Raw genomic sequence first — 18631 nt, forward strand, 5'->3', positions numbered from 1 at the left:
TTCTTCTTCTTCTTCTTCTTCTTCTTCTTCTTCTTCTTCTTCTTCTTCTTCTTCTTCTTCTTCTTCTTCTTCTTCTTCTTCTTCTACTTCTGCCCCCCCCCTTCTCCTCCTCCTCGGGAGGATGATGGTGCGTTAATGCCACACTTAATTAGCGTCTCATAAACTTTTGTTTAACTTACATACACAGGTTCACAGGTTATATACACAGAGTATATAATGTTAAACCAGACTGTTTGATGTCTTCAATTCCTGACGTCCTTCTGTTAACATGACAAAACATTATTTACGGTAAGAGAGAGACATTTCTTACGTATTTATTTTGCCTTAATTTCCGTTTAGAATTAATGTCCGTTACCTGCCACAGTGACGTTTTAGTATTATCGTATTATATAACGTCAGCACTGCGGATGTGCATTTGCATTTTTTAAGATTCTCACACGTCGCTACTAACAGTTGTAATTCGGGATTTCAACAAATTCTTGGTCACAGATGCGTTTTTGACAGGATGGACACACGATGTAAGTTACAATCAGAACCGCAACACCCAGGAACATAACATGAACTCAAATTACCTAACTATTTAATTGGTATGTTTCTTTTAATTGTTTGATTTGACCACTGGGAGGTGTTTGTTTTAAGTTTAAGTATTTATAGTAATGAAAGCTACATTGTAAGTGAGACATTATGGTACTTGGCTTGTTTATACCTGTGGTAACAATACTTAGTAAAATAGCTTCTGTAGTTTAATATGTACATTAGGGTATCAGACATAGTTATTTGTTGTTTGTCTTTGCAGCTTCCCGGTTTTCTGACACGTTGCGAAGAAGTGTTCGCTTGCAACAAACAGGATATTACACAGGGCAAACTCCAGCTATTTGCTACAAAGAGATATTACACAAGTAAGTTGTAGTGTTTATGTACCTAATGTACACATTCTTTTTGCAACTGCTGCACGGATAGATTTTTAAAATTCTGTTGTATTAGGAGCCCTCACAGGAAAATTGGTCATCGTAATGGCATGAACCAGACAACAGCCTCTGTGACCGAAAATGTGCAACACAACCAGGACGATGGAGAGACAGGTGTGATATGGACCGCTTCTATGAAAGGTAAGACAGAGATTTTTTTTGTTGTTGTTTTTTTTTATTTATATAATATTAATTTATATCATACAACCCTCTCTTGTTTCTTTCTGGTGTCATAACAGTATCCAGCTTCTCTGTAAAAAATGTCAGCTGCTTTTTCCTCATGGTCCTTGTCAGTATTGGTGAGTTAGTTACTGCCGAGAGAATACTCTTACAATCTAGAATTGTTAAAACCTTTGCAACACTTTTGGTTTATATCTTTACACATTGTTGCCTTGCTTCAGGATTACAAGTGTTTACTTACCTTAGTTGGATCTACCTGTCTACCTGCTACGTATAGAATACAAAAACATTTGCTTCATCATATAAAAATGTAAAATTTGACACTGACTCCACAAAACCTTTAACTGCTTCTTTCATTTGAGTGTCTGGTCCAATAATAAATAAATAGTAATATAATAAAAATAACATAAATTAATGATAAAAAGTTATACAGTATGTATTCATTTTCTTGCTTTAGGATTTACACACATGCAATTTGAGTTATTAAAGCTCCAGCAGGAAGTGCAGCCACTTAGACAGCAGTTGGACTTTTTGGGGAGTTTTTTTCCACTGGCAGACACAATGGCCAACTATGCGTTAGAATCACAAGGTGCGTGTTCCTCACCATCAACACTTGTGTAATTGCTGCTTACGCATGTGCTTTGTTGCAAACGTGTTGATTTAAAAGACTATGAGCTTCTGATTATGTGTACAGGTGCTGGTATTTTGGAGCATTTATCTTCACAAACATATTGGCCGCATAGAAACAGTGCTGTGCTGTGGGACAGGATCTGCTACTGGCAGTATTCATCTGAAACGCAGAGACGAGTGATTCAGGTAAGATTTTACAGCCACGTTTAGAAAATGCTCCAATTTCAACGTGTATTGTAATCATTTTTCTGTGACTGCTAACAACTCACCTTACTCCCTTTAGGGACATTCAGCATTGAAGCCTGGACATTGCTGGTGCTTTTCAGGGGCCCGTGGACATTTATTAATTTCCCTGTCCCACTCAGTTTGTGTCACTCATGTTACACTTGGCCATATAACAAGAAGCCAGTCCCCTGATAGATACATTACAAGTGCTCCAAGGACCTTTTCTATCTATGTCAGTACTGTGTTTTCTATAGTAATCTTAAAATTGTCCTGTGTAATGTTATTATCATTACTACAGTAGACAACAACTTGTGCAAATGTCTTAATTGTTCAGGGAATGAATTCCACAAACGAGGAAGGGACCTGCTTAGGGACACTGGTTTACAATCAAGATGGTGCATCATTTCAGACCTTCGAACTGTCTGTAAGTCAGTGTATAGCTGTGTATAGCTATAGGGATTGTTTAATTAGTCTTTATTGATTTTTTCTATGCCTTCCAGAGTCAAAGCAAGTGTATCATCAGATTTGTGAAACTACAGATTGAAAGCAACTGGGGAAACACAAACAACACCTGCCTCTATAGCTTTAGGGTTCATGGTAAACTTCATGTATAACAGCACAATTTAACTCCTGGAAAATAGACAATAATGTAACATCTCCATTATCATCCATTATTATCTGGCATGTTGTCATTAGTCTTTCCCCTATTAAACAGACTGTGCTCCTTTGTTTTTCAAAATAAATCATCTGAGTAAAGCAAAATGTTACACTGGTACAATTCCATATCAAGCTACTCTGAATGTCAACGTTCACAGATGTCTGTTGTGACTAATATTTTGCCTACAGTAGCATCAAATAACCAGATCTTGATGAGCTTTTTCCACTTTCAGTGCAGCCAACTGTGGCAATCTTAGTGCTATGGTTAATGCCTGATGATGATGACAGAAGACAATTTTTTTCAAACATTATTAGTCTAAGGGCTCTAGAAATTTATATTATCCAGACCCAATGCAAGCATAACATCGAGCATAGTTCCGCTTTCATACGTTGTTGCCATTTTACTGGCACCAACAGAACATGTCTGCACTGTTTGTCTGTGGTAATATTATCATTTGTGTTATTTTACATGTTCCACACAACTATTGTCTCCTACATTTAAATGCCAACATGGGAATTTTTGTATGTATGTTTGTTTTGTTTTGTTCATTCCTGTACACCCAAACAGGTACCTAATTTCATGTATGTAATAAAACTTATTTTAATTGTTTTAAAGATGAAAACACATCCTAACCTAATGATAAATATACATTTGACCTGTAAAATATATTGCAAAGGTGATTTTTTTTCTGTGTGCAATATTCTTTTATACGTGCACCGTACGTTTAAAAGCCTGACAGAGAAAGATTTTAACTTTTAACTTACCAAAAATCGAAATCTTTCTAACCGCCTTCAGGCATACATGCACTTCATATTAGAGAGGTGCGCACACTATCTCACTCATACACACATAATTGAACGCCGACTACGGCAAGCGAAAAGGCTCGATCTTGTTTAAAGCGTTTCGACTATTAGCGTTGTCAACACCCGGAGATAGTGCTGCTACGATCATGTCGGAGCCGGAGTCCCTGAGGTGCTCCAGTGTCAGAAACCGGGGAGGCGTCCAGAGAGTGGAAGGCAAATTGAGAGCCAGTGTAGAAAAGGGGGATTACTATGAGGCACACCAGATGTACAGGACTTTGTTTTTTAGGTAAGACTTCGTTTCAGGTTCGGGTAATTGTCATTTGGCTTTGGGGCCTGGCTGTTCCAGATCATTCTGATGTCAACCTTGCTGCTCTACTTGCCCGTTCCTGATTGGGCGAATGTCACAGCGGACCCACCCACGCGTTTTGGTTGGTCTGTTTGTTTGGACAGCTTGTGCTGTCAATCGTGCAGTCATAAAATGGGACTCTGAACTACGGCTACATGGCTAGCTAGCTAGCTACACAGCCAGTAGCCTAAGATACCCGTGTTAGCTAACTCTTAATGAAAACGGCTAAACAGTCTATTAATCTGTTAATGTGTTGGATTTAATAAAACCTCGCGTGTCAATTAACAAACTGTATTGGCTAGCTAACCAGTTAGCATCTGTTTACGCCTAAAACGCTTTTACATGCAGTCCAGCAGTGTTAGCATGTACCCCAGTATCCACACATTGTACCGCCGCAGTTTCGGGGCGATGGTCATGACACGAGTGAGTCTTGCGTCAGAAGCGATCAGGCTTAGTTCACATTACCACCTGTTAAAATAAAACTGAGTTAAGTCTGGTCGGAAGTGGTTCGCCTTGTAAACTGAAGTGTATTTTCACAACCGATGCTTAACGTACGTTAGTAGAAACATCAATGGTGTTAGCGCTAGTAAACAGTTTAGTCGCTTTGATCATTTGTTTCCATTATATTAAAAGTGTTGAGATCGTGCGCATTAGCCTTGAGTGACGCCAACAAGCCTGTGCTAGTCATGACGAGCACTGCCCATGCTGACACTCCTGTCTTTCATCAGGTACATGTCGCAAGGGAAACATGCTGAGGCCAGAGAACTGATGTACAATGGCGCTCTGCTGTTCTTCAGCTATAACCAGGTACAATCTACAGTAGATTCCTGCTAAAACAACCTAATTTTTTGTGATCTTGTCATAGCATAGTATGGTCTTGTGTCGTTCTTCATCCATGAAGCTGCAAATTTCTCTACATTAAAGAAGTGCAGGACAACAGATTATTTGTAACCAGAACAACAAAGCTGTGGCTTGATAGTAGCTTTGCTTGTGAGCTTTCAATTACTCAGACAAATTGGCTTTTATGTACATATGTTATTTACCAGGACTTCAAATTTACTGCAGTTCTTGTCCCTAAAGTAGTTTAATGATCAGTATAATTAAAAAGACTTACTTGTGCAATCATTTGCAGCAAAATAGTGCAGCAGATTTGTCTATGCTGGTGCTGGAAGTGTTGGAGAAATCTGAGGCAAAAGTTGAAGATGAGATATTAGGTGAGTAGCAGCCGTGAGCCTTTGAATAAAATAGTTCACTAAACTACACATTGTGTGATGAGATGTATAAGTATGTTCAGATTAGTGTGTGTGTCTTTGTTCACTAGAATGCTTGGCTAAGATGTTCAGCCTAATGGATCAGAACTCCCCGGAGAGAGTAGCATTTGTGTCCAGAGCATTAAAATGGTCCACAGGAGGGTCTGGCAAGTTGGGACACCCAAAACTACACCAGCTACTAGCTGTCACCTTGTGGAAAGGTAATCGGCTTCTCGTTTTTAAAGTTTAGAAGAAAGCCTCGTCGTTTCATCAGTCAAAATATTAAAATGTTTGGGTTTTCAGAGCAAAACTACAGTGAGTCTCGTTACCACTTTCTTCATTCATCTGACGGTGAGGGCTGCGCACAGATGCTGGTGGAGTATTCAGCGTCCCGAGGCTTCCGCAGCGAGGTTGACATGTTTGTGGCGCAGGCCGTCCTACAGTGAGTAAGCTCTCTGTGACACCCACACGTTTTCTGTGTATCGTCACAATTTAAAACTGAAATATAAACAAATTCAAATCTCAGAAAGCTCTCAATGCTGGATGCGTAGTTAGCAGCATTTTGATTAAAACATGATATTAGAAGGAAGTTATGCATATTGTTCCATTATGTCAGCCTGCAGTTGTATCCATTTTGTCTTTGTCAGCAGCTTGTTTAAAGTCATTGATCTGTGTTCCTGCTCTACTGCCATTCTTTCTCCTCTACCTGTGTTTCTTTTTTTCGTTTCCATATTAATTGTGCTAATTTTCTGTGCTTCTAATTATAATAACCATTTCAGGTTCCTCTGCTTAAAGAACAAAACCAGCGCTTCTGTGGTGTTCACCACATACACAGAAAAGCACCCGTCCATAGAGAAGGGGCCCCCTTTCATGCAGCCTCTACTAAACTTTATCTGGTTTCTACTGCTGGCAGTGGATGGGTGAGCAAATCTGTTATCTGAAAATGTGCCAACATGTTAATTTTGGCAAGTGATAAATATAGTTTTCCAGATGTAAACTGATGAAGATTTCTTATGAATTATATTTAGTGATGTATGCATTTGATTAGAAGCATTTAAAATGTGTTCTTCTTTTCCCAGGGGTAAATTAACAGTTTTCACAGTGTTATGTGAGCAATATCAACCTTCCCTAAAGAGGGACCCCATGTACAACGAGGTGACTGCATTTTCACTGATCATATAATAATCTTTTGTGCAGTGTCCTACCACATGTATTTTACTATTGTGCTATTTCAAACCGGACATGATCCGTTACTGGTCTGCGTTTTTCTGTAATTGTGAAACTAATCGTAGCTATTTCTGTGTCCCTCTGTCCTCCTTTTCCTGCTACCTGGTGATTGCGGTTTCTCAGTATCTTGACAGAATAGGGCAGGTATTCTTCGGTGTTCCACCAAAACAGTCTCCCTCATATGGTGGGCTGCTAGGTGAGTGGACTTCCTTTTTTTTTTTTTTTTTTTTTTTCCCCCGATCAGATGCTTAAATAAATATTATCATATGGATTTTTCTCTAATCTACCTCTTCGTGTAACGTGTCAACTATGTACCATTGTATGTACTTGACTTTTAATACATTTCTAAATGAGTGATAATGACCTTTTTTTTTTTGCATCCTGCAGGAAACCTGCTAAACAGCCTGATGGGGTCGGGCGAGGAGGACGACGGGGCAGAAGAAGCGCAGGAGGACAGTAGCCCCATAGAGCTGGACTGAGCTTACACCTCACGACAAGGAGAGCAAACGAACACAAAGAGAAGACCCCTCCCCGCCCCCCTTTGTCACGTTGACAGCTGGGATGGGGTGAGGCTCTGGTCTGTGTATTCAGAGCCATGCTGTTTTGAGAAACCACATCCCACCCATTCAGTTCACAATCAGAATAAGCATCATCCCTGTCAGCACTGCCTGGACTGACTGCGCCAAACTGTAAACTCTTCCCATCTTGATTTATTGTTATTATTATTAATTTTTTTTTCCAATCATTTCTTTGTTAATTTGGAACTCTTGCTATGTGTTTAGAGTTTCTTGTATTTAAACAGGAGAAGATGTTCTCCTGCCCACAAAAGCTGCTCCCTGGTGATGGGCATGGTTAGTCTCACAGTGGAGAGGGTTACATCACAGACCCCTCACTGGTGTTGATTACATGTTTAAGAGGGTTTGTTGGACTCACTACCTTTTTATCCAGCTGTTTATTTTGTTGCCCGGCCACACAGCTTGGTTACACACGTTGGTGTTGGTTTAGGTAACTTATTCCGTTAAGTCATGTCTTTCAGGAGTAATTTGCTTTGCACCTGTGGCTAAGGCCACTCGTTCATTGTCTTTAAATGGCCATTGGTTTTTATGGACAACAGGTCATCAGCTCTAACTTATCAGTGGTTCATCCAACATTTTTTGTTCAGTGTCTCCTTAACGGGTTATTGTTGTGGCTGTCATTCAGGCTTCTCTATTCAAATGAATTGCAAACGAAGCTGTCTGTACCATATACAAATAGCCCCAGTTTACAGTTATCATTGTTTTCATTTGCTGAACTATCAGAGATTTTTCCACCATCTCCAAGAGAAATTGTAAACTGAGACCCAGTTTTGGTCTTGTTACAGTTACCAGAGGTTATACAGGTTCAAGCGATGAGATGATGTTTGCAGCATTTGGTGTTTTTTTTTTTTTTCAGCAGAAGTTAAGAGTCACTGTGAAAACTTTATTTGCATGTTATGACATTTCCTACTTGTATGTTTCTGGTTTTATTTTGTACATTTTCTCTTCCTCCTGGAGGTGGATCATCACTATTAGTTCAGCCTGCGCACAATACGAATTGTGATTCATAGCTGCTGTTTATCGACGTTAACTCCATTGACACCACTTATTTTACCAAAATTATGTCCATTTTTCCATGTAACGATATTTAATTAGTCCTGATCTTCTGAGTTTTGAATTTTTCACCAGACAATGTTTGAGAATTACTTTCCATTATGAGCTTAAATTGTCCATTGATTATTAGAAAACCAGACAAATGATTATTTATGAATAAATCATTTGTGCTGGTTTACCGAAGTGGCAGAAAACCCAGTGAAATAACCAATTACGTGAAAAATCAAATATAGAACCAATTAATATTTCAGGACATTATTTAAAACTGAACAAGATGGGAGGTTGTTATTGCAGTACTTTTGTTTTCATGAAAATACATCAAAACATTTGTTTTGGTTAATTTAAATTTATTTCATTATGACTTAATAAATTAACTCTGCCAGTTTTCCATGAGTCTGTTTTCCGATGTTCTTTTATATCTAATACATGCAGTCGTTTTATGTTGCTGCCGTTAACGGAGATAAAATATGTATATAAATATTTCTCGTGCAACAAACACCTGACTAGACTTTAACAGTATAGTATTTCAATGGGTACCAGCTCTAAATCAGGCCTCTGTTACCTCGACAAAAGTGGAGAGAAATTCAGGCATAAACATCCTTCGTCGTTTTAAACGTTGTCCTCATTAATTCTGTAAACTGTGGTCTCAGCTTCTCACCACCATCTTTTTGTTTTGATTGTGGCAAATATTCAGGCTTGTCGCGACCTGACAGAGCTGCACCACTTGATGTCAGGTTTGAAAAGGAACGGAAGTTAAAGTTGGTAATTATTCCATGCTCAAAATTATTATAATGACGCAGAGAAACACTTATTGTATGTAACATATTGAGGTATTACTTACAGTCTGATCACTGACTTTGCCAAACTTCGGTGCAATGATTGTACAGATACTTTTCCCAAACTCTCTGTAACTTGGTTTAATTAGAAAGTCCAAATCCACTACACTATCTATACGACCCATATCACAGTTTGGTTTGATTTATCTCAACTATTGCAACTTTTTTATTTTACATTTTCTTACAACTTCTTCTGTTTTAACCCGAACTTCAATTTCATCAAGATTCTCCCCAATTCTATTAGAAAAAGTGTTAGTGAACATCACCACAGCTTTTTTTTAACATTTATTCTTTTGCGAAATGAAGAGGAGTGTTTGCTTTTTCAGAGGCTCATTAATTGAGTAAATAAAATACAACTGAAAAGAGCTTGAGAATGTCTCAAAACCTTGTCATGTCTTTTTTTTACTACATTACTTGGTAAATACCACCAAGAAAAAATCTTTAGAAAGGCAATTGTTAGGTGTAGATTTTCTATGAGGAAATCATTGGTGTAAGTACTAATAATTTACAAGTTAATACAGATTTCTTTCAGTATTTAAACACAAAGCAGAATTATTATTATGCACAAAAGACAGATTAAAGTTAAATTACTTAAACTAAATAAACTGCATTACAGTATTATGTTGCAAAACAGAGACCAGTAATAAGAGTTCTTACTCTGCTGGATAACACTTTAGGAAGGACAACACACAGCAAGACCCTTGTGATGCACTGGTTTGTCTCTGAAACTGAATAGTTGCTTTGTTTATTTCTTTATAAAATACAAAAAACATTCCTCCAAAATCCTTACAGTCTCCTGACGATAAGCACATTTTTTCTTCCTCCTTTTCACCTTGTCTTTTAATGCACTCTGTGCTTCTCAAGCCTTTGCACGAAGCTGACGAAGGCGGATGCTCAGGTGCGAGTCTGCAGCGCAAGCCTCTGCACCATATCTGACAGGTGCGCGGCGTCGGGCTGCTGAGCCTGATGCTTGATGTTCTCGAGGGTCCGAACCTGAGGGAGCGAGTGAAGCAGACAGTACAGCTTAACTCATGTGATGACTGAAACAGTGAGGCTGCAATCTGAGTAAAACACGTGCGCTCACTGAGACGCGGGTGTCGCAGTATCCGTGCTTGTGGCTGAGGTTCCACAGGTTGACGGCCAGCTGGCTCAGCTTGTTGTTCCTCAGGTCGCCGTGAGCCAGCAGCACGCCAAACAGCGAGAAGGCGAGAGCGCCTTGACGCCGCACGCTCTGCTGCAAGTCAACGTCACAGTAATGCTGATGAAAACTGGCAGAGTGGCTGTTAAAACATTTCCATTTGCCCGAATACGGCGTAACAGCAGAAATACTCCTTCTCACCTCGTCTCGGCCAAGCGTCTTCAGATGGTCCAGGATCTGCGCGATCAGAGTTTCACACAGCTTGTTGAGCTCGGATAGAAATTTGGGGTCTCCTCCGTAAAGAGTCTCATTGGAATCCACTGAGAAAAAGTGAAGCGAGGTAAAGAAATGTGATGTAGTGATGACGCCTCACAAACAATCAACATAAAAATGCTTTTTTGAGTATTGTTGTGTAATACACTGTGTGTGTGCGTACCTTTTGGGACTGAGTAAATGTAGGTTTCTTGGCTCATAGCAGCCAGCAAGGGCAGAGCACTGACGTAGACCCGCACTTTGGCATCGCTGTTGTCCTCCCAGGTGTAATCCTGGACCATGTTGAGCAAACCACGGACTAAGTAGAGCACCCCATGCTCTGGATGGTCCTGTAAACACACACACACACACACGCACGCGCGCGCACGCACGCACACGCACGCACGCACGCACACACACACACGTGCACACACACACGTGCACACACACACACACACACACAAACACACACACACAGTGATTATGGTCACGTCTCTGAATCCCTAAGAGCTCCTACTGTTTGTTAGGAGGATGCTTAGAGAGGTGGAGCATGTTACCGGGACAACCAGCAGTGTGGCCAAGAAATTGTTGATGAAGTCCAACAGGAAGCTTTCGGAGGAGCGAAGTTTCCCTTCGACACTGATGGAGTGAGGAACCTCTGGAAGAAGGCTGACTGCAGCTTTTAGGAAAGCATCCGCTGGAAGTGAGGGACAGAGAATGAGGAGAGGGAGAATGTAAACACTAAAGTAAATATAAGGGGTAACAAAACTAATCCAAAACTGAGCAGCCGCTCACCCTGGGAGAGACACTGGTTGGCCAAGGCAACCTGACCGGACAGCAGATAGAGGCTGAGACGAGTGAAGATGCTGCTGAGAGACGGGATGGTGATGTAACTGTAGGCCGCACAGGCCTGCAGGAGGGAGACAGACAAACACCGTGCATTATTGCATTCAGTCAGTGATCAACACAACACTAAGGCGCGTTCGGTGGCTCACTCTGACGAACGCCGCCGTTTTGCGGGAGTGGCTCCCTCTCATCACCCTCCTCGTCTCCATCGCCAGCTGGTTCACCGTCTTGAAACGGACAAGGACACGGTGAGTGCGAAGGCGGCTGACTGAGACGCGTGCACGCAGACGCGTATACTGACGTGAATGAGCTGCACCAGGACGGGCTCCAGGTTACAGAAGGTGGCTCTGGCCTCCACGCAGAAGCTCAACTGCTGCTCAAAGTCACGGCCAAAAGAAACCTGAACGACGCGATGGAGAACCAAAGCAGAGTTTAGCTGCTGGACATATTTAGAAAAGACATTTAGACACTTGAATGAGCCGCCTACCATGCGGATGAAGCCAATGATCAGCAGCGACAAGGATCTTTTCTCATCCTCTAGAGTGAGAGAACTGGAAGGCGGAGAGCAGAGCTAGAGTTTACACAGGCTTACAAAGATGCCCCCCCCCCCACACACACACACACACACACACACAGTACAAGACCTACTTGACAGAGTCGTGCATGGTCTTGCAGATGTGCAGCATGGCGTTGAGAATGACGGGGTCCTTAGTGAGCTCCACCTGGTGTCTGCAGGACACCGATGTAAAGACAGGGACAGATAGAGAGAGAGAGGATTAATCACTTTCTGCCGCGAGGGGAAACACATCCAATCATTTCATCCAACTCTGATGCGGCTCCTACTTGATGAAGACCTCCATGATGGATCTGCAGACCTCCACCCTCACACTGTCCTTCTGGAACATGTCTAGAAATGGCAGGAAACGCTCCTGTGGAGCAAAGGGAAAAGTCGAATTGATGAAGGAATATCAAGGGTAGGTCAATTTAGATGCGTTTTGAAGCTCACCATGGAGAAGAGGACGGAGAAGTCATGTAGATAAAGGAGGACCTTCCTGATCACCGACTGCAGCTACACACAAAGAACACAGGGAGTGACTTCATAGACAACAGCAATGACAGGATGAAAGCACCATCAAGCCTCTGAGCTTCTAACCTGAGGGTAGGCGTCCTCAAACGCTCGGTCTGGGGTCATGTGCTTGATGATGTCAGTCAGAACGGTGTTGACCTCACGTTTCTTAGCAGTTGAGACAAACACAATGCGTGAGAAGATTTCTGAATAAATCGAGTAAAGGAGATCATTCCAAATGATGATACTTGTTTCAACACATCGTCTTCTATTTGACTCACTGTGAAGTGTCTACAGGTGAACTCCACCCAGATCTCAGCGCAGTTGATGTAATCCTAAAGTCACGATAGGAATTTAAACGACAACCACCAAAATCTTGACCGAACGTCCGCCCCCCGTAAACCCCAGGTTCCAGGTCACAGTACCTGAGGGCTGCGGACTTTGGTGATGACCTTCCAGGCTTCGTTCAGGATAGTCAGCCTCTCAGATTCTGGAGGGTCGGCACAGACCAGGCTTCGACCCAGAGATCCGAACAACAGATGCTGGAGAGGAGACCACAACAAAATGTTTCCTCACCAGTAAACTATGTACATATTTTAAGAAGAACTTAAACTACATTTAATGGATGGCTTTATCAGAAGCGTTCGTGCCCTCTGACCTTTGGGAAACCAGCTTCATCGCAGTCTTTGATCATTCCGATGAAGTCTGAGGCTCGGGCAGCGACAAACTCGGGCCTGAACGCTCTCATAACTGAGTTCAGTAGCAGGGCACTGAGGAAACACAGAAACCACTTCAATATGTTCATATGTCTGTGTTTGCTAGTAGCAATTTAATGTATATAAACTAGTAAACTAGATCTTAATTATTTATTACTTGTTAGCTTGTAAATAGATACTGGACTGTAATTAAAATGTGAAATACAATTGTCATCAAAATAAAACACTGATGCCTCTTAGTTTTTCAAATTCACTCACTTATTTCCCAGTTTCTTGCATCTCTCCATCATTTCTGTCAGCAAAGACTAGACGAAACCAAATAAAACACATTTTTTTCTTTAGTATTTTTAGTTTCAGGAATTGACTAATACAAATCACGTGTTGATCGAGAACCTCTGGAGCCCTGTAAGCGATGCACTGCAGGATCCAGTTGATGGCGGGCGAGTAGAGCGTCAGGTACTCCGGCATCTCCACCCTCTGAATCACCAGCTGGTTCTGGACGCTCTCCCCGCCGAGCTGCTTGAAGGTGCCGAGCAGGTCGAAGAAGTTGAGGTTCAGGCTGTCCTTCCAGTGGGGGGCCACCTCCATGCCCACCTACAGTCCAGCACACACACAAAGTGGTTGCAGAGAGTTGAGGAAAAAACCTTGCACAGTCTAAGTAGAGAACGTATGACACAGGACAGCTGTCCCACCCTGCAGAGGTAGGCCCGGGCATACGCAGCCACCAAAGGGTCGCCGATCCCTCGGATCATTGCCGTCAGCCGTGGGAGTGTCTCCTGAATGCCACTGGGACAGAAAAACACATTGTCCAAAACCATTGAATTCACTGTTAAAGCCCTGACGAGCACCAGAGGTACAAACTTACGATCTATTCAGGAAGCGATTGCATTTGAGGATGGCGGCTTCAACATATCTTTTCCCCGGGGTTAAAGAGTCAAATGATCAGGATCGTGATGATCAAAGCGAGACCATCCAGTTCACGTTGAGTGTGATCAGTGGTGGGGGGACAGTTTAAGAAGCAGGTGCAGTCATGGCGGTAAAGGATACAGTCGGGGCAGAAGCTCTCTGATGGAGGCTATCTTGAAGAACCAGTTGAGGCACGTCTCCTTGGCCTGGTCGTTGACGTCTTCCAATGTGAATGAGTCTGACGGGCCAAGACACATGGATGCATGAGTCGTGTGTCACGTCACAAGCAGAAAAACAATACAGCGCCGAGCTCTCTGCACCTGGTAGAGGCCTTGGGTCAGAACACATGGTCCAGATCCTGTCATACACCAGCCGACCTACAGACGAGCAGGCACACATTCACAGACACTCAAAGATTTTTCTATGACAAAGGAAAAGAGTTAAACGGCGTTTCTGCGCTTTCACGCACCAAACGTGTCAAGGATATCGGTGATAAGAACAAATTTGCTGGGGTAGAACTGGATCACGGAGGTGTCAGACAGAAGCTTGGAGCACTGCAACACAAATCACAGATTATTAGCACTATTTCAAAAGAGGACACATTCACATTAACACCTGCTCTGATACCTGGATGACAATCTTCAGAGCTTTGACTTTCTGGTCGGAGGCCCAGGCCTCTTTCAGGGACTGGTTCAGTTCCTCGATGCGGTTGGCGTAATCCTGCTGGGAGAGGTTCAGCAGCTCTCTCTGGGAACCCTGGGCACACGCACCGATGCATAATAAACACATATTTAATAGCCAATTTATTTCAAATTATTTGACTTTAAAGTCGGAGGAGAACCTGATTTGTGATATTCAACAGCCTACCTCCTCCAGATCATCCAGCTCCTCCAGGCGAGTGCGGACTTTCTCTGAAACAGCTGAGGCTCCTGGACTCAGAGCTTTACCTATAGACATCAGCAGAGTTATTTGTTTTAAATATTCACATAAGTAATAATAGTAAAGCTTTCTCATGTTTGGGTCTCTGTTTAAATTCTGATTTATGTAAAATGAAAACAGAGCTCACCTCTGTCAGAGCCCATGCAAAGATTCTGTGAAGACAAACAGATTCTATTAAGGTTTCTATACAGTAAAGTGCAGCTGTTTGATCAAATGTACTTGTACTTTTTTTAGAGAAGAGAGAGAGAGAGAATAACTCACAATAGAGAGTTTTTCAGTGGTGGTGAACCTGGCCAAGATCTCTCCTCGTTTTGCTGACCAGGGCTCAAAGTCTGATCCCACCACCTCTTCCTCCTTCTCCCTCCTCCTCCTCCCCAGGTCCTGGAAGCACATCATCTTCACTTACATTTCAGGAATAAGCGTCATTTCTTTTCACTGTTGTAAACAGTTCAGCTGATGTTTTTATCTGCCATCAATTCATAATATAGGTGTAATAAATGTCATCTGTGACGTAAACGCACCCCTGTGGAAGCGCTACGTGACATGGCTAGAGTCTCAGTAGCTGAGGCTGCTGCAAACATGGACAGAGGGTCTGTGCCGTCCAGCATGGAGCTCAGAGGATCTGGTGGGACCGACGAAGAAGAGGAGGAGGAAGAGGAGGTGCTGCCTTTACGAGCCCCGCGCCGGGTCTTAGTATCCGTCACCTGCGTGGAGCAGAGTAGTTCAGGACAGAGCTACTTAAGGATCATTATGTTAGGAATAAAACTGGGGTTCTGGCTGTGTAGAGGTGCAGTAATAAAAAGCAGCATAATACCATGATAGGTTTGAGGGGATGGTAGTCTCCAAAGTCAACTACTGCAACCTCAGGACGACACCTCTGCAGTTCAGCCTCATACCTCCGCCCACGCGGACGCCTGGTTAGAACAGAAACAGACAGGCAGCACCAGCTCAGCTGCTTGTACTAAACAGCAGCTATAACCTATGAACATCAAGAGTGACCAATAAACAGAGTAAAGAGGAGATAGATTATGCCTTAGGCCTCCTTCCTCATTAAACCTTGATGTGAATAATATGAATATCCTGTTTTTGGTATTTGGTAGATATTGTGTGCTACTTCTTGATGATGATTAGGCCAAAACATCTAATCAGTCAATAGTATACGCTTACATAGTTCCATATTTTTCTTAAATTTTATTGCAATTTCCTAAAACTAAATGTTATTTACTTAATTTTCTTAATTGTCTATTTCTGGATAGTGATTTGACAAACATACTGCTGAGAGCCAGCCATGTTAACCTCTATGGTTTAGCACTTCAAATTGGATCTGGAAGCTATAAACAACATTCCTGTTTATCTGTCTGATTTATAAAATGTCATGACAACTGCGTGAATGTTAACTTCAGCACATCCCTACATTCTGGCATCAGCCTGCATCGCTCTTGCAAAACCTGCAAGAAAGTTGCCATTTAGTTTGGGACGCTAAATTAAACTCGATTGTTATAAAATCGTATGTGATGCAAGTGCATTCTCGCTAATCGTAGAAAGCCAGTAAACACATGGTGACACGTTGACTGATCTGTGTTGAAAATGAAATATTTTTTAGTAATAAAAAGCCTCTCACCACTGCACCGCGGCCATTTTTCTTCAGTCATATGACATTAAAGTACTTCCTGGTTGTGCCTGATTTTGACTCAGCGTTGTCTTAACAGTCAAATTGATAGTACGTGAAGTCTTTATTGATATTTATGTTGAGGAATAATAACACACAAAGTTTATAACAAGGTGTTATTAAATTTTATGTATTAACCAAAGCGTGTTTTGAGACGCCGTTTCATTAAGCTATACTAAAAAAACTCAGTTTCCCAGCATCAATTGCGAGCAGCACTCAAATATCAAATCTTAGCAACACAAGGTTCCACTCGGATTTTATTTTTTTGGAAACATAAAAATAACGACTTTTCTATTGGCGTGTTGCTTGGAATAATTAAGAATATGTTAAACCTTGGGTTTAACTTGAAGTTGGGTAGATATTAAAGAAAAACACATAAGGACAGGAACAAATTTCATACTCGTAAGTCAAGCCTTTCCCTGTCATAGACGGGATTGTGTGTCTAATAGACGATCTTTGTAAGCGACGCTGCTCTTCAGAAGAGGTTCAGAAGAGGACTTTAGCGTTAGCTGACAGTTCATGCTGACCATGCTCTGATTCCTCCGTGGGCTTGTCCGCCCACTTCATCTGACCAGGTAACGCTGTCAGTCCGTCAGTCCGGTTGATCCGGCTTGAGCTGTATTTATTGAGTGTACATTTGCTGTTTGATAGGGACGTGTGGAATGTAACAGGAAGCTAGCAGGTAGCTAGCCAACGCTAAAGTAAGACATGCAGCCAGCTGCTGTAACTCATGTTTTATTCTGTTTTTTAATTCGACGTGTTTCATTAAACGACACTGAGATTACATAGTTAAACCCGTTAGCGTGTGAACAATTTGCGTTACATTTAATAATCTGTATCATCCGACCTGTAAGTTTCCACACCTAAGCGTGAGCGACACAAAGGTCTGCTGCTGTTTCTGTAGGCTGTAAAGTGTAAAATGTGTTCATTATGTTAAATCACTCGCTGTTGGGATTACGTTAGGGTGTCTAAAACGTCTAATCATAAAACATCCATGGATTAAAGTTGAAGTAAAGTAGCAAACTGTTAAAGTGGAGAAACAACACTGAAAACCTCCCTTGAATCTTGCAAATTATTTATTATTAATTTTTGAATAATATTCATTTTAATAATAGGAGAATAATTGTAGCCATGCGTATTTGTCAATACAACTTTTTAAAGGTTAAAAAAAGAAACAGAGATAGATGGTAACATGACAAACAGCAGATCAAACCAAAAAAGTGCTAATTCTTATCTTAGGTTATCTGTCCTTGCTTGTGAAGATTCACATGTCCCGTAATAATAAAGTAAATTAGTGTTGTTTTCCTACATCCTAGAGGAACATTTGTCTCCCTACAGTATTTGTTTCATGTCAGGATGTAGGAGCTGTAGTAAATGTTTCATAACAGTTCTGATGCAAAACATAGAATCTCTTATTTATGTTAAGAGGCAGCAAAAGTAAAAAGACGTTAACAATAAGGACACAGTGATCCTCCTTCCTTCCTTTCTTCTCAGAGCACATTTAGGGCAGCAGGTTGCCATAGAGACCATTCCCCGCTGCGTACCACTCGTTCTTGTTCTCTGTCTGTCAGGTACAAAGCATGGAGGTGGACAAAATGATTTTTAACACCGTCTATTCAGTCAGCAGGATGAGGTGTCACCAGAATGTTGTCTGTATACAATATTTGACTTCTGTCCAACGTCACATGACTTTTTCAACTTTTGCCCAGAGATTTTATTTCTTCTGAACACATTATTCTGTACATATTTTTGCCATACTCATTCATTGGTTAAGAAATGATTTGTTAGTAGCAGTTCTCAAGCTTTATTTTCTTGTCCAAACCAGGCGTCTATACATTTGAGTGCAGTAATCACACTAATAAAATTGAAATGCTCGTGTTTTATTCATGCTGCGTGTGAAACCATTTTGATGCAGATAGAGCTGAAAACTTAGCCTCCTCATTACGTTTAACCTTGACAGCTGGGACGTGTGTCCTGTCCTCCATGTGCTTTCTTTCTCTATTGTCATACATTCACATTTTAACTGAATACAGACCAGAGTTAGCCTTACTGTCCCTGATTAGCATCTCTCATTATTGATGCCCTCCTCTTTTGGAGAGCCTGAACAAGCCTTATCTGTGTAACCAATACTCACTTTCATGAAATGATGCCCGGGATCAAGTAGCTGCTTTATTTCCTCCTTATGCCATTCATCCTGTAGCATTTCCCCTTACAGAGTTACCGCTGTGTGCCTAAGACGTTTTTGGCGTGCATGTCTGGATCTGCTCTCAATTATTAACAGAGCAAGTTTATTGGAAGAGGCTGCAGGCTCTTTACCTGATAGTCCGGGTCCTTGTTCTTTTGACTGA

The 18631-nt window shown here is 41.6% G+C and overlaps 4 protein-coding genes across 9 annotated transcripts in view; 3 read left to right on the forward strand and 1 right to left on the reverse strand.

Annotated features, from left to right (window-relative positions):
* The first annotated feature begins 370 nt into the window (after window positions 1-370).
* Window positions 371-2765, forward strand: LOC114846204 (SUN domain-containing protein 3-like). Of its 2 annotated transcripts, XM_029135031.3 has the most exons (9): window positions 372-518; window positions 797-899; window positions 985-1109; window positions 1208-1267; window positions 1606-1737; window positions 1843-1964; window positions 2062-2235; window positions 2338-2427; window positions 2504-2765. In XM_029135031.3, the coding sequence occupies exons 1-9, from the start codon at window positions 506-508 to the stop codon at window positions 2615-2617; spliced, it is 933 nt and encodes a 310-aa protein (XP_028990864.1). In that variant the 5' UTR covers window positions 372-505; the 3' UTR covers window positions 2618-2765. The 2 variants fall into 2 exon arrangements, with proteins under 2 accessions (XP_028990865.1, XP_028990864.1); XM_029135032.3 differs by lacking the exon at window positions 2062-2235 and having other exon boundaries at window positions 371-518.
* Window positions 2766-3537: 772 nt separating this feature from the next.
* On the forward strand, window positions 3538-8308 carry get4 (guided entry of tail-anchored proteins factor 4). Its single transcript, XM_029135025.3, has 9 exons — window positions 3538-3750; window positions 4539-4617; window positions 4943-5024; window positions 5132-5281; window positions 5364-5502; window positions 5840-5980; window positions 6140-6215; window positions 6411-6483; window positions 6675-8308. The coding sequence occupies exons 1-9, from the start codon at window positions 3611-3613 to the stop codon at window positions 6764-6766; spliced, it is 972 nt and encodes a 323-aa protein (XP_028990858.1). The 5' UTR covers window positions 3538-3610; the 3' UTR covers window positions 6767-8308.
* A 509-nt stretch (window positions 8309-8817) lies between these two features.
* Window positions 8818-16345, reverse strand: vps35l (VPS35 endosomal protein sorting factor like). 2 transcript variants are annotated; one of them, XM_029134956.3, is made up of 30 exons: window positions 16236-16345; window positions 15429-15528; window positions 15136-15318; window positions 14876-14995; window positions 14742-14766; window positions 14543-14622; window positions 14303-14431; window positions 14145-14229; window positions 13996-14052; window positions 13817-13913; window positions 13635-13682; window positions 13462-13555; window positions 13163-13363; window positions 13028-13074; window positions 12712-12823; window positions 12479-12595; window positions 12335-12388; window positions 12141-12221; window positions 11994-12056; window positions 11831-11916; window positions 11636-11716; window positions 11475-11538; window positions 11289-11387; window positions 11137-11214; window positions 10937-11051; window positions 10699-10838; window positions 10326-10491; window positions 10091-10209; window positions 9836-9985; window positions 8818-9744 (listed from the first exon to the last, which is right to left on the reverse strand). In XM_029134956.3, exons 1-30 carry the CDS (start codon window positions 16250-16252, stop codon window positions 9646-9648), a joined length of 2907 nt encoding a protein of 968 aa, XP_028990789.1. In that variant the 5' UTR covers window positions 16253-16345; the 3' UTR covers window positions 8818-9645. The 2 variants fall into 2 exon arrangements, with proteins under 2 accessions (XP_028990789.1, XP_055360235.1); XM_055504260.1 differs by lacking the exon at window positions 16236-16345 and adding an exon at window positions 16029-16063.
* A 372-nt stretch (window positions 16346-16717) lies between these two features.
* zdhhc16b (zinc finger DHHC-type palmitoyltransferase 16b) overlaps window positions 16718-18631 on the forward strand; it is a 4881-nt gene continuing 2967 nt past the window's right edge. For 2 of the 4 annotated variants that reach the window (XM_029135010.3, XM_029135012.3), the window contains exons 1-2: window positions 16728-16858; window positions 16935-16984. The gene's annotated coding sequence lies outside the window, so the exon portion shown is untranslated. Of the gene's footprint in view, window positions 16859-16934; window positions 16985-18631 lie in introns of all 4 variants that reach the window. The other 2 variants (XM_029135009.3, XM_029135011.3) reach the window with 2 other exon arrangements.

The sequence above is a fragment of the Betta splendens genome, chromosome 19 (genome assembly GCF_900634795.4).
Source record: "Betta splendens chromosome 19, fBetSpl5.4, whole genome shotgun sequence".
NCBI classification, from domain to species: Eukaryota; Metazoa; Chordata; class Actinopteri; order Anabantiformes; family Osphronemidae; genus Betta; species Betta splendens.

Excerpts from the sequence above, each read along its gene's own strand:
- get4 (XM_029135025.3), top strand. The coding sequence starts at position 3,611 with ATGTCGGAGCCGGAGTCCCTGAGGTGCTCCAGTGTCAGAAACCGGGGA. Across the intron at positions 4,618-4,942 it reads TGTTCTTCAGCTATAACCAG|CAAAATAGTGCAGCAGATTT; the intron begins GTACAATCTACA and ends AATCATTTGCAG. Across the intron at positions 5,282-5,363 it reads AGCTGTCACCTTGTGGAAAG|AGCAAAACTACAGTGAGTCT; the intron begins GTAATCGGCTTC and ends TTGGGTTTTCAG.
- LOC114846204 (XM_029135031.3), top strand. Across the intron at positions 1,110-1,207 it reads ATGGACCGCTTCTATGAAAG|TATCCAGCTTCTCTGTAAAA; the intron begins GTAAGACAGAGA and ends GTGTCATAACAG. Across the intron at positions 2,428-2,503 it reads TTCAGACCTTCGAACTGTCT|AGTCAAAGCAAGTGTATCAT; the intron begins GTAAGTCAGTGT and ends TATGCCTTCCAG.
- vps35l (XM_055504260.1), bottom strand. The coding sequence starts at position 16,048 with ATGCAGGCTGATGCCAGAAT. Across the intron at positions 14,767-14,875 it reads CCACTGAAAAACTCTCTATT|AATCTTTGCATGGGCTCTGA; the intron begins GTGAGTTATTCT and ends TTGTCTTCACAG. Across the intron at positions 11,388-11,474 it reads TCATTGGCTTCATCCGCATG|GTTTCTTTTGGCCGTGACTT; the intron begins GTAGGCGGCTCA and ends CGCGTCGTTCAG.